Raw genomic sequence first — 15423 nt, forward strand, 5'->3', positions numbered from 1 at the left:
TCTGAGATTTTATAACCATATTAGAAAACAATGCCTTTGACCTCTGAAAAGAAAAAGCAGGCAGGGAGGCTCAGGAGGGAGAGAAATAGTTTCCAAGCTTGGGAACTAAGTAGCAAAATGAGATTGATAGCTTAGGAGTGAGACAGAAAGAGCATTCACATGGTTTGATAAAATTAGCATTCAAGTAGAGAGGGTCTCCTGAAAACAGCCAGAAACGCAATAAAATCAACAACTGCTATAGCAATTTAGGGATTACAAACTATTCTAATACGGTCCTCAAACTGCCTTCAACAGACCCAAAGAGGGGGCCCAAAGAGGGGGTCAGAGGCCAAGGTTGGGGGCAGGTCTCAAAACTTGGTTCATATGTCCAATGAAGAGGACGTTAAAACTGATACGCTGAGCTTGCAAAATGCAATTTTCCTTCCCTCTCCTAAAACTCTTGGTAATCTTAAATACAATACATAGGACAAGGAGAAATAATTAAAAACATACAACTCACACACACACTGAAGTTCTGTGTTAGGGTAAGTGCTGAGTGGTTCAAAGGCACTGATAAGAAACACTCAACAGAGTTTTCTTGGGGGCTGGGGGCTGGGGATAACAGTATGCCTTCATGCATATGGAGAGGGCTGTGTTAGCTGAATTTACATGACACACAACTCACTGTCACTCCTTCAGAACGTCCATCTTTATTTCAGAGCATGAGGAGCGTGTTTTTCAGGTACTCTGAGCCATCTTTGTCAGTGTTATTCTAGTCCCCGCTGTGGTTCATTGGGCTGTTGCTATCTGAATCCTGACTATGTGTGGCGGGCTTTGTAGGTGTAGATAAATAAATTTGTATTAGATAATAACCTGTATTCCTTTTCTGTGGCTGCTAGAGCAAATTCCCACAAACTAGGTGACCTAGAGCAAGAGAAATTTGTTCTCTCAGTTCCGGAGGCCAGAGTCTGAAATCAATGTCACTGGACCAACACCACAATGTCAACAGGTGTATGCTCCTTCTGGTGGCTCTGGGGGAGAACCACTTCCTTGCCTCTTCCAGCTTCTGTTGGAATTCTGGCAGCTTCTGCTGGTGCTCAGGGGCTTGTGGCCCCATCACTTGAATCTCTGTCTTCACGTCACCTTCTCCTGTGTATGTGTGTGAGCATCTCCCATTGCCTCTCTCTTACAAGGACCTTGTGACGGCATGTAGCACTCCCTCAGTTAATCCAGAATAACCTCCTATCTCAAGATCCTGAAATCACATCTGCAAAGTGTGTGTGCGCATGTGTGGATGTAGATAAATATCTTTTGCTAGTCAGTTAGCGTCCAGCTAACTGAGTGTCCTTAAGGGTCTAGATGACCTTCCCAGAAGTGGAGAAGCATGGCCCTCAGCTGTTAACTATTGTTTGATGCCCACTGTCCTTCTATGTGCCTCAGCCCAGCACCTCAGGCCTGTTTCTCGTGTCTCCTGCCTGTGGTGCCATCACTTGGGTGGTGACTGAGAAGTCACAGCTCACTCACTCCCTCCTCTCCAAACAGGAAACTTCTCTAATTCTTAGTTGCTCGAACCCCAAAGTACACAGCAACACAGAGCCCAGCCCCAAGGCTCCCTTAATATAGTGAGTGGCTTTCTCTGGGTGCTGGACCCTTGACCTCTGAGGCTCTCTGGTGCCAGAAAGTCTGTAGTGACAGGATTTTAGGAGCCTCTGTCCCAGAGCTGCTCATGCTCCTCTGGTAAACAATCGTTCTTATCCTAGACACTGGGATGGTCCCCTATCAGGCAGGACGTTCACCGAGCCCACTCAGGGAAACAACTGCTCATCTGCCAGGCCCTAGGAAAATCACCCAACTGTATTAAGGCTGCAAAATCAGTGGCCAAGAGCTCTGCAGCTTGGCTTCAGAATTATTATTGCGACTAAAGACTCAGCCCCCATTGGAAACAATTGTGGAATGAGTTCAATCATAAGCAATCTGGGCCTGCCATCAGAAAAGGCAAGCTCACACCAACGTGTCTTTCTCTGGTGAGCCTGGACATGCCCAGCTCTGAAGCTCCAAAATGAGAGTTGACCCGACTAAAACAGACACTTTGAGATCGAATTCCTAGACTTCTGTTACTAAAGGTCTTCATTTTTTTCATTCCCTTCCTTGCTTGCTCACATTCTAGCAAAATCTATCATGGTACAAATGACACAACATTGTGGTGTAACGTACAACTGAGTCGAAGATGAAGAAGTGTACGTTTTATAATGAGAAAACCTACAAAGTGGCTACTGTGGGTGTGAATAATCTCCACATGACAAATCTCTTAGGGAGGATTTCAGAGAGAGTACACTGATTTTTTGGGGGGACTGTTTGCATTGTTCCTAATTTTATTCCATCAGCTCTGCCAAACCTCATTTACTTTGCCACTTGGTGTGGCAGGTTGCTTGAGCCCAAGACTGGGAGTGAAGTTACATGTTCTATTCCAGTCTCCCTTAGAGACTGATCTACACTGCTAGAAAAGTCACAGACTCTTTTTTTTTAGTCCTTTCCTCCATTAAATACACATTATAGTAAATTATTGATACAGGTCTCCTGAAAATGGAAAATGGAAGAGATCGGGGCTCCGTGAAGGGCTTAGATTGTTTGAGAGCAATGTAATGCAACATATTACTTGTATTCAAAGACATCATATTAATTGTAGACATAAAGATTGACTAATAAAATTACATTATTCTAAATAAAACCCAGTAAGGGGGATGGGAGAAATAGGTGATGGGGATTAAGGAGGGCACTTGTTGTGATGAGCACTGTGTGTTGTATGGAAGTGTTGAATCACTAAATTCTACACCTGAAACTAATATTACCCTGTTAACTAACTGTAATGTAAACTAACTGTAGTTAACTAACTGTAATTTAAATAAAAACAAACAAAAAGAAGCAAATTGGAAAAAAATAAAACATAGTAAAAAGAACATTATACTTTCACTGCAGGGATAAGGAAAAATGTAAATTTATGGGGGAAAATATGTGAAAAATATTGGGGTTTCCAAAATAATTAAATGACAGATTTCTCTTTCAAGGACTCTTACATCTAACAACATTTTGGCTTATATAGGGAGTATAAATAAGCAAAAGGAATGCATTTGCTTTTGAAAATGAAATTAATCAGAGCTTGCCCGTTTTGCTGCTTCTCCTAATAAGTAGAAGGATCAAGGGGCACCTGGGTGGCTCAGTCAGTTAAGCGTCTGCTTTCAGCCTGGGTCATGATCTCAGGACCCTGAGCTAGGGTCCCGCATCAGGCTCCCTGCTCAGTGGGAAGCCTGCTTCTCTCTCTGCCTGCCACTCCTGCTTGTGCGCTCTCTCTCTGACGAATAAATAAATAAAAACAATTTTTTAAAAGAAGGATCGAGAAGTCTTTATTGGTTCCTGATTTCCTCTCTATGAATGACTTAGCCTTTTCTTGCCCCATTCTACTATCACATATAACTTGTATTTCACAGCAGAGTTTAACAGCTTGAGTTCTGGGGTCAGTATCTCTGGGTTCAAATTCCAGATCTACCCTTCTTAGTGATATGGCCTTGGGCAAGTTTCTTCACCCTTCTGGACTTCAGTACCCTCATCTATAAAGTGGGGATAATAATAAAACATCCCTTAGACTGTTGCAGTGCATATTAGTGCTCAGATCTTAGAAAGCTCTCAACAAATCTTAGCTACTAATATTACTTTCTTTTAATATATGAACTACTGTTTCTTGTGTTAGACTGATTTATGTTTGTTTCCATCTCTCCCACTAAGTTGTAAGAGGGGACTGTGTCTTCTTCACCTTTTTCTCTCTCCCATGTGTTTACTATAATGCATTATACATGGTAGATACCTGGTAAACATTTGTAGAATTGAATTTTCTCAAGCGTTTGGAAAATCTATGCACAAAATCCTATGAAGTTTCAAATGAAGTATCAGAAATCTAATATATTGCAAAACCCTATTTTAAAGGGAAAAATATCACCTTAAAGACTACAGTTGAATCATTCCTCCCTCATGCTGTCCTCAGGCTCAACCTTAAATCAGGTTTCACTCATCTGTTGTTGGTACTTTGGTCTCTAGACATTGCCTGTCAGCCCATCCTGTACTACTCACAACACCAGAGCTGATTCTCCCGGAGAGGCTTACACCAAATCATGTCTTCCTGCATAACGTGTGGAGTGTTCCACACCAGTCCTCCACTTCGGTTCTTAGAACCCAAGAGTTATGACCTCCGAGCTCTCTTAGGACCCAGTTTCTGTCTCATGTGAAATGGGATTTGTAAGGTTTAGCTTCCATGAGTCTAATTCTACTGATCACATAAATAAATAATAAATTGTGTAATTCTGTTAAACGAGTTTGAAAGCCCTTCCGGCTACCCACTTTAAGCAGTAATATTTGCTAAGAGATTTTTTTTTTTAATGTTCCCTGAAGGCATCTGGTTGAAACTCCTAAGCAACTGGAGCGGGTGAGGCATTGTAGTAACAATGGATTTGCTGCATAATACTTGGGCCTAAGAAATGTCACATTCCCTTATTTGTTCAAAATCAAATTATATCTGGTCCGGTTGTGAGCTTTATTTTTTTGATCCTAGTCAGGTTTGGGGAATTCTTTCCCCTTCCTGAGGGTCAAGCAGGAGGGTATTTTCACAATTAAGGGCATTAGGCAATAGGTGTTTTTGATCACAGTTAATGCTCCCCCCATCCAAGTTCTGCAGGTGGGCAGCTCCAGCCCCCTTCGACTGAGTAGAGGCATAAGAGCCCATCTAAGCTGGCTCCTCCCTCATTCCTGGTATCCAACTCAGCCTTCATGTGTTTTTGTTGGCTTCCCCCATTAGAGTTCAGCATTTCTACTCAAGAAGAGACTTCGGGTCTCTACCGCTCTTGAAAACCTATCCCTTCTCAGTCTGTCTGCTCCCATCCACCTCCTCTTGCCCTGGTCCTAGAGGTTTGCTCTAGGGCATCTTCCAGGTCAAGCTGTCAAAAAAAAAGTCCTACTGTTTCTTCCCTGTGAATACCAGAAGCCTCTGGGATGAAACTGCTTAGGTGAAAAGCATAAGGAAGAGAGAAAAAAATTTGCACTCTGTCCTGAGTCTTACACTATAGGGAAAATAAGATCGAATTTAATATCTCTATAAATTATTCTGCTGTGTGTTTTACTAAAGTCCCTTGCCTTACTACATATTCTCTTTCAGGCCAAACTCAGAAATCTGGGCACAGAGGCCCGTTGCAAGGAGACAGTGGGGCAGGGTCAGCATAAGCAGGATTTGTACCCAGCGTGCATCTGGGGGAAGTTGACAGAATCTTGCTTTTTCTGGGACAATAGAAACCTCCAAGGGACTAGACTGTGACCAATATCTGGATACTCAATGGGGAAACAGAACTTCTTCCATGGGGTGAGTCCTAAAACAACCAAGGGAGACTAGATTCTGGTCTTTCCTGCCTTTTTTGTGATAAGTCTATATTTTAGCCAACATTAAATGTTTGTCTACTCGTATAGGGCCAACAAAGCAGTTCTTGAATAGATCAGTGCCCTTGGAATCCAAGGAACAGTTTTATTTAATGGGCTCATTTTGTTGATAATATATTCAGAGCAAAGATGTTAAGTTTTAAAGTCAATCATCACTATTTTGGCTTATGTTTAGGAGTTGCCATAAATTTAAAAAAGTAAACTAGAAATTATCTAAAGATATATAATTGTATTAGTTTCCATTTTAAGCATTAATACATTGAACTAATAAAGTAGCACCAAATTCAGGTTCTTAAAATTTTTCTTTTAAAAATTAAGCATACTAGGGGCGCCTGGGTGGCTCAGTCGTTAAGCGTCTGCCTTTGGCCCAGGTCATGATCTCAGGGTCCTGGGATCAGGCCGTGCATCGGGCTCCCCGCTCAGCTGGAAGCCTGCTTTTCCCTCTCCCACCCCCCCTGCTTGTGTTCCCTCTCTCGCTGTCTTTCTCTCTGTCAAATAAATAAATTTTAAAAATCTTAAAAAAAAAAAATCAAGCATACTAGGAGCACTGGGTGTTATACACAACTGATGAATTGTTGAACACTACATCTGAAATTAATGATGTACTGTGTTGGCTAATTAAATTTAAATTTAAAAAATTAAGCATACTTAGAATTTGCAAATATATTAATTCTAAGAATTAGGACCTAACGAGTATAACTGGGAATTTGGGTCAATCAAGCTATGCTCAAATATGCTTCTTTCTTTTTCAGGGTATGGAAAATGCTCTTTATGTTTTATTTTATTTTTTAAAAATTGAGGGTTAATTAACATATAATATTGTGTGAGTTTAAGATGTGCAGTGTGTTGATTTGATACATTTATATATTGCAGTATGATTACCACTGTAACATTATCTGACACCTCCATCATGTCACATAATTAGTGTTTCTTTTTTTGTGGTGAGAATGTTTACAATCTAGTCTCTTAGCAACTTTGGAGTATATAATACAGTATTGTTTATTATGATCACAATGCTGTGTGTTAGATCTCCAGAACTTAATAATCTCCTAACTGTAAGTCTGTACCCTGCGAGCAACATCTCCTCAATTCCTCCACCCCCTAGCCCTTGGCAGCCACCATTTTACTCTCTGTTTCTGTGAGTTTGGCTTTTTTAGACTCCACATATAAGTGATATCATATGATATTTGTCTGTCTCTGTCTGACTTATCTCACTTAGCATAATGCCCTCAAGTTCTATCCCTGTTGTCACAAATGGCAGGACTTTCTTCTTTCCCAAGACTGTATAAGACATCCCCCACAACAGAGAATTATCCTGTCCAAATGTCAATAGCTCTGTTGCTGAGAACTCCTGGTGTTTACCAATGCTAGGGTTTGATCTAAGCCAGACAAAGTTACTTCCTTGACTTTAAAACAGCAGTTGCCAGAACAGAGCATTTGTGTGGCTATGACAACCCCAGGGAGAGTGATGTCAGCAGGTGCCAACAGAAGCCCCTCTATGGATGGAAAACTGACCTCAGTGCCATGATGTGAGGACATGGGAGGGAATGCAGGTGGAGGAATGGAAATGTGAGATGGTCATAGCCTTTTGAGAACACCTATGGAGAAAGCTGAGAAATTTCTGGAGGAAATTGTAGTCTGAGCCCTGCATTCTTCTTCTTCTTCTTCTTTTTTTAATAAATTTTAAATCAGTGTGTTTATATCTCAGCCTTGTTTCAGAAGAGCACTCAATTTCCTTTTGTGAAATAGCTTCTAGGAAACAACTGTTACTCCAGGTTTTTCCAGCCTATTAAAGAGAATAAATAGAAATAAAATAGGCATTTCTATATTTTTCTTTAGGGTTAGAAGCCCATCTTTAGATTATCGTTGAAATATATTCAAATAGTTGACTTCATATTATCAAAGAAATTTCTCAAGAAATTCCACTTCCGTTCATTTGTCAAAGTCATCTCATTTTTATCCTAATTCAGGATAACTCAGTCAAAATGTATTTATGAACATGGTCATTAATAATATTAAGGTGTTTAAAGATAATTAGTAACATGCCAGTAAGAGTATAATATTTCACCTGAAAAATGCTTAACAGTTGCCAGACAAATGAGAATTAAGAATTAATTGCATCATAAATGACATTTGCTTTCAAAGAGATTTTTATTTGATGATTTTCTCAGGGCATATTTGTCAATCTAAATATTTTGTGTCTTGGCTAAGAAAATAAGGAAACAAATGAAAAACACATTTTTAATTTGAAAATCCTTCCTAGAGATTGTTTCTTTTTCCCCATTTTAGAAATTAGTCTTCAGTTTTTTAAACGATAGGATATATATCCAGAATATAGAGAGAACTCTTTTTTTTAAATATTTTATTTATTTATTTGAGAGAGAGAGAGCATGAGAGGGGGGAGGGTCAGAAGGAGAAGCAGACTCCTCACTGAGCAGGGAGCCCGATGCAGGACTCGATCCTGGGACTCCAGGATCATGACCTGAGCTGAAAGCAGTTGCTTAACCAACTGAGCCACCCAGGTGCCCCAGAGAGAACTCTTTAAACAATAGAAAAAAGGCAATCAATCCAAGCACAGATTGGACCAAAGATATTGCTAAAGAGGATAGACATATGGTGAATACGCACAGGAAAAGATGTTCTATATTATTAGGCATTAGGGAAATGTAAATTAAAGTACCATATACCTATTAGAATGATTAAAATAAAAACTGCTGATAATACTAAGTACTGACAAGATGCAGCGCAACTGAATCTCTCATACACTACTTGGAGAATGTAAATGGTAGAGCCACTCTGAAAAAGTTTGGCAGTTTCTTTAAAAGTTAAACATGGAGTTACCATCTGACTATATAATCACATTTCTGGGTATTTATCCTAGAGAAATGAAAATTTATGTTCATATGAAAACCTATAGATAAATGTTCATAGCATCTTTATTTGCAATAGCTCCAAAATGGAAACAACCTAAATGTCTTTCAATGGGTGGCTGGATAAACAAACTGTGGTAATCCATACAATAGAACACTATTTAGCAATAAAAAAGAACACATTATTAATAAGCAAATAACTGGATGAGTCTCAGGGACACTGTAATGAGTTAAAAAAGCCAATCTCAGAAAACTACATTCTGTATGATTCCATTTATATAACATTCTGGAAGTGACAAAGTTATAATTGTGAAGAATAAAGCAGTAGTTGCTAGGAATCGATTAGGATTGGGGGTGGGATGGGAAGGCAACTATAAAAGGGTAGCATGAAGCATACTTCTTGGTGGTGACAGAACAGCTCCATATCCTGTTAGTGTGTTTACATTAATCTATACATATCATAAAATTTCACAGAACTATGCCACATAAAAAAGAATAGTGCAAAATTGTTAAAATCTAAGTCTAGATTATCAATAGTATTGTACCAATATCAGTTTCTTGGCTTTTATAATGTTATGTAAGATGTTATCATTGGGGAAATCTGGGTGAAGTGTACATGGGAATGATCTGTATTATTTTTGAAATTTCTTGTAAATCTAAAATTGTTTCAAATAAAAAGTTGAAAAAAACCCCCAGGAGTTAATTCAAAATCTGGTTACAAAATGACTTTGTCAATTGGTTCCCACACTCTTCTCCTACACACCTTCCTCTGACCTTAGAATTCTTCTCTAGGAAAGAATTAAAGAACTGTCTGGGGTGAATCAAGGCTCCTATGGTAGATATTATTAAGCTCTCTACATTTAGGAGCCTTCTGCCTATTCAGTCTAACATGGAGCTTTCCCTAGCAGGAAAGTGAAATACATATGCAGCAGAAAAGAAAACCTACACCAGTTATCTTGAAATAGAAAACATAAAATATAAATATAAAAGAACAACCAAACATCACTATATATATATATAAAGAAAATCCACAGTTTAAAAGACCAAGAAAAAGAAATAGAAAGTAACTGGTAATTTAGAGAACAAAAGAAAAATTTGAATCTGTGAACTCTATTTCTTGTCCTTAAAGAGAAGTGAAATCAGAGAGGGAGATGAACCATGAGATACTATGGACCCCGGGGGAGACAATCTCAGGGTTTCAGAGGGGGGGTGGGTAGGGGTAGGGGGTGACAGGGTGATGGGTATTGAGGAGGGCACATGCTGTAATGAGCACTGGGTGTTATACTTAACTAATGAATCATTGAACACTGCATCAAAAACTTAATTATGTACTATTCTGTGGCTAACTGAACATTAAAAAAAAGATGAACATCAAGAAAACTACATATAAAATTTACAGGTGGCCAAAATCAACTTAATAAAGTAAGAAAATCAGAAGTAAGAAGATAGATTTAATTAAATTTTAAAATTTTATGGTCAAAAAAAGAAATGTGAAGATGTTGTATTCATAAAATAAGTGTTGAGCAATCAGAAAACAAAAAAAGGAAGCACCTGGGTTGCTCAGTTGGTTAAGCATCAGCCTTTGGCTCAGGTCATGATCCCGGGGTCCTGTGATGGAGCCCCCTGTTGGACTCTTTGCTCAGCAGGGAGCCTGCTTTTCCCTCTCCCTCTGCCTGCCACTCCCCCTGCTTGAGCTCTCTCTCTCTCTGTCAAATAAATAAATAAAATCTTAAAAAAAACCAGAAGGTCAAGCCAAAATATCAACAAGTTGTATAGTAAGAATTCCAGAAAGAAAAGAATTAAAACAAAACTAAAAGGTGGGGGGAGGGGGGCGGGAAATCAAGGGAGAAGAAATAATGAAAGAACTAAGAGAATTTCCCAGAGCTAAAGAACCTTCTTATGGAAGCAATCCACTGAGTGATGAGCAGATCGAATAAAAAAGACCCTCATCAAGATATAACTTCATGAAAATTCAGTACGTTTAAAGATAAGGCATAAAATAGAAACTTCTTCCAAGATTAAAAAAAAATATGGATCACCTGCATAGAAGAAGAAATCAGACTGGTGCATTAGACTTTTCAAAAGTAAAATGTTCATAGAAAAATAATTTTAGCCTAGCATTCTCTCCTCTAGTCAATTTAATTAAGTCTAGGAAGAGCATAAAGGCCATTTTCAATATGGAAGGACTCAGAAACTTTAGGTGCCAGGCATCATTTTCATAAGTTACTTGAGGGCATAATCCAGCAAGATAGTAGTAGAAACCATGAAAAAGAAATGGGATAGAAAGAATTGGGAACTATCACAGTAGTTAGTGAGACAAAGAAGAGAAATCTTTGCATGATAATTGAATAGCAAGCCAGGAAATCAAGTAAGTAGACTCTAGGAAGACTGTCTTAAGAAGAAGAAAGAAGTGGTTTCCAAGCATTAGGTATTGTGACTATACATTGTGAGATGTTAGTAAAGACATGGTGAAGAAAAACAAAAAACTGTGTGGAAAAATATGTTTGACCATGAAGAAAAATAAAATATGTCAAGATTTTGAGAAACTGAGGAAATCTAAGAAATAACATGGTAAAAGGAAGTTGGGAAAAGGGAGAGGTGATATGACTCCTAGAGAATCTTAAGTTGGAAAATTGAAAAGAATAATAGTTTAAGTCTGTTATTTAAAGTTAGAAAAATAATACTAAAGAATTAAAATCAAAGGTAGTAAAACCAGTTTATGTTATTTATTTTTTTACTGAGGAAAGATTAAAAGTTTTATTTGTTAAGTTTTTATTTAAATTCCAGTTACATAACATACTGTATAATATTAGTTTTAGGTGTACAATATAGTGATTCAACACTTCCATACAACACCTGGTACTCATCACAAGTGCCCTCCTTAATCTCCAGCACCTTTTTCACTCATCCTCCATCTACCTCCCCTCTGGTAACCATCAGTTTGTTTTCTGTAGTTAAGACTCTGAAATTCCATGTTCATGGATAGGAAGAACAAACATTTAAAAAATGTCCATTCAACCCAAAGCAATTGACACATTTAATGCAATACCTATCCAAATACCAACCGCATTTTTCACAGAGCTAGAGCAAACAATCCTAAAATTTGTATGGAACCACAAAAGATCCCGATAGCCAAAGCAATCCTGAAAAAGAAAAACAAGGCTGGAGGCATCATGATTCCAGACTTCAAGCTATCTTATAGAGCTGTGGTTGTCAAGACAGCATGGTACTGGCACAAAGACAGACACATAGACCAATGGAACAGAATAGAAAACCCAGAAATGGACCCACAACTCTATGGTCAACTAATCTTTGACAAAGCAGGAAAGAATATCCAGTGGAAAAAGGACAGTCGCTTCAATGAATGGTATCAGGAAAAGTGAACAGCAACATGCAGAATGAAACTGGACCATTTTCTTAGATCATACACAAAAAGAAATTTAAAAATGGATGAAAGTCCTGGAGGAGAACAAAGGCAGCAACCTCTCTGACCTTGGTCAGAGCAACTTCTTACTAGCTATGTTGCTGGAAGCAAGGGAAACAAAAGTAAAAATGAACTATTGGGACTTCATCAATATAAAAATCTTCTGCACAGTGAAGGAAACAATCAACAAAACTAGAGGGTGGCCTATGGAATGGGAGAAGATATTTGCAGATGACATATCTGATAAAGGATTAGTATACAAAATCTATAAAGAATTTATCAAACTCAACACCCCAAAAACAAGTAATCCAGTTAAGAAATGGGCAGAAGACGTGAACATTTTTCCAAAGAAGACATCAGATGGCTGACAGACACATGAAAAGATGCTCAACATCACTCATCATCAGGTAAATACAAATCAAAACCACAATGAGATACCACCTCACACCTGTCAGAATGGCTAAAATTAACAAGTCAGGAAATGACAGATGTTGGTGAGGATGCGGAGAAAGGGGAACCCTCCTACACTGTTGGTGGGAATGCAAACTGGGGCAGCCACTCTGGAAAACAGTATGGAGATGCCTCAAAAAGTTGAAAATAGAGCTACCATACGATCCAGCAATTGTACTATTAGGTATTTACCTGAAAGATACAAAAATACAGATTCAAAGGGGTACATGCACTCTGATGTTTATAGCAGCATTATCAACAATAGCCAAACTATGGAAAGGTAAAGAAGATGTGGTATACATCTTATATATGTAATGGAATATATATATATATATTATATATATATAATATATATTACTCAGCCATCAACAAGAATGAAATCTTGCCATTTGCAATGATATGGATGGAGCTAGAGTGTATTATGCTAAGCGAAATAAGTCAGTCAGAGAAAAACAATTATCATATGACTTCACTCATACGTGGAATTTAGGAAATAAAAGAGCTGAACATATGGGAAAGGAGAGAAAAAAAAGAGAGAGGGAAACAAGCCATAAGAGATTCTTTTTTTTTTAATTTTATTTTATTATGTTATGTTAATCACCATACATTACATCATTAGTTTTTGATGTAGTGGTCCATGATTCATTGTTTGCATATAACACACAGTACTCCATTCAATACGTGCCATAAGAGATTCTTAACAATAGAAAACAAACAGGGTTGACTGAGGGAGGTGGGTGGAGGATGGGCTAGATGGGCATTAAGGAGGGTACTTGTGATGAGCACTGGGTGTTGTATATAAGTGATGAATCACTAAATTCTACTCCTGAAACCAATATTGCACTATATGTTAACTAAATAGAATTTAAATAAAAATTTTGAAGAAAGAAAAATACTCTGAAAAACAGTTTACTTTAAAAAGTAGATTGAAGAGACATTTGTACATAAAGTATTGCTATTGTTCACTATGAGGCCTAGTATTAGTTTTTGCAGACATACATATTACTTTGTTGCATAAAATAAAGAAGAAAAGGAAACATTTCACTGTTCATGGTACTTTTAAAACAGCTTTATTGAGGTATCACTGATATTTAAAAACAATGCAAATATTTAAAGTATATAATTTGAAAAGTTGACTTCTATATACCCTCATGGAACCATCACTATAATAAAGATAATGAACATATCCATCATCTCCAAAAGTTTCCTCCTGCCCCTTGCTATCCCTCCCTTCTCCTCCCATCCCTACCAACTATACCCAGGCAGCCACCGATCTACCTTCTGTCATGTCACATTAGTTTTCATTTCCTAGAATGTTATATAAATGGACTCATGTGGTATATACACTTTCTTTGTCTGGCTTATTTCACTAAGGTTAATTACATTGTGATTTATCCATGTTGTAGTGTATATTAATATTCATTCCTTTTTTAAAAGATTTTATTTATTTATTAGAGAGAAAGAGCATGAGCAGGGGGGAAGGGTAGAGGGAGAGGGAGAAGCAGACTCCCCGCTGAGCAGGGAGCCCAATGCGGGACTTGATCCCAGGACTCTGGGATCATGACCTGAACCAAAGGCAGACACTTAACCAACTGAGCCACCCAGGCACCCCATTCCTTTTTTATTGCTGAGTAGTAGTCCATTGTACAGATATATCATAGTTTGTTCATTCACCTAATTGATGGCCATTAGGAGTGTTTTCAGTTTTTGACAATTACGAATACTAGATATTAATGAACAAGTTTTTATATGGACATGATGCTTTCATTTTTCTTAGAAATATTTAGGAATGGAATGGCTAGATTACATAGTAGGTGTATTTTTTTTTGGGGTATTTTTTTGCTTTTTAAAGAAATTGCCCAAGTGTTTTCCAAAGTGGCTGTACCATTTTATGTCATCATCAGCATGCTTAAGAAGTTCAATTGTTCTACATTTTGCCTATATGCTGAATGGTGAGTTGTTTTCATTTTAGCCATTCTAACAGGTGTGTAGTGGTATCTCACTGTGGTTTTATTTATTTATATTTTAAAGATTTATTTATTTATTTTGAGAGCGAGAGAGCCCACATACAAACGGGGAGGGGCAGAGGGAAAGAATCTCAAGCAGACTCCATGCTGAGCAGGGAGCTTGACACAGGGCTTGATCTCACGACCTAATATCATGACCTGAGCTGAAATCAAGAGTTGGATGCTTAACTAACTGAGCCACCCAGGCACCTCCTCACACTTCTTGGTGAAATATCTTTTTTTTTTTTTTTTTGCTTTTATTTTATTTTTGTTATGTTATGTTAGTCACCATATAGTATTTCATTAGTTTTTGATGTAGAGTTCCATGATTCATTTTTTGTGTATAACACCCAGTGCTCATTGCAGTATGTACTTTTTAATTGGCTTGTTTGTTTTCTTATTCTGGATATATGATTTGTTTTACTCAATGTTCTTTTTTATTGGTATTTTCCTGTGCTTTCTCCTCCTGTACACTCCAGTAGATAGAAATCAGGATATAATTTAAAAATAAAGCTAAATTGAACCCACTTGGGGTTGATCAATTTGAGCCCCTGAATCTTAGCCACTCCTGCAGACACCTACTGATTGGGGGGAAAGTATTCATTTAGAAAACAGATTGTGGCCCTCCCTGTTTTTACCTCATTCTTGGTCTAGGGTAGAATGTCTTATACCGAGGACTCTTCAGGTCTCTCAATGAAGAAATCCACAGCAGAGATGAAAGGTCTTCTCTAGTAGATCTTGGGTTTGGATGGGGTCAGAGAACCAAGTCTGTGATTGTCTGTCCCAGGGAGCCCCTCCCTGGAAAAGCAGGCTCAGGTCTGAACCTGTGAGCAGGCTGATCAGGAGACAATAATTATAATGGCCCCACCTGCCTGACTTGGCAGGAAGTTCATGTTCTTGATTCTCTGCTCATTAATATCAGACAGTTCCCAGATTCAGCTCCTAATGGGCTACGTGCAGTTTTGTGGGTCAAGGCACAGTTGGCTAGTTTGTCTATAATTCCTCATCAAACCTTCCCCGCTCCTGAAATAAGTCAGAGAAAGACATGTATCATATGACCTCGCTGATATGAGGAATTCTTAATCTCAGGAAACAAACTGAGGGTTGCTGGAGTGGTGGGGGGTGGGAGGGATGGGGTGGCTGGGTGATGGACATTGGGGAGGGTATGTGCTATGGTGAGCACTGTGAAGTGTGCAAGACTGTTGAATCACAGATCTGT

The 15423-nt window shown here is 38.3% G+C and overlaps 1 protein-coding gene across 1 annotated transcript in view; it reads left to right on the plus strand.

Moving 5' to 3' along the window:
• Positions 1 to 3612: 3612 nt before the first annotated feature.
• FABP12 (fatty acid binding protein 12) overlaps positions 3613 to 15423 on the plus strand; it is a 47358-nt gene continuing 35547 nt past the window's right edge. Inside the window, exon 1 of the mRNA XM_006727136.3 lies at positions 3613 to 5380. Within this exon, the coding sequence (XP_006727199.3) occupies positions 5354 to 5380 (27 nt within the window). The 5' untranslated portion in view covers positions 3613 to 5353. The remainder of the gene's footprint in view (positions 5381 to 15423) is intronic.

Source organism: Leptonychotes weddellii, chromosome 4, assembly GCF_054177405.1.
Source record: "Leptonychotes weddellii isolate Sample4059 chromosome 4, ASM5417740v2, whole genome shotgun sequence".
NCBI classification, from domain to species: domain Eukaryota; kingdom Metazoa; phylum Chordata; class Mammalia; order Carnivora; family Phocidae; genus Leptonychotes; species Leptonychotes weddellii.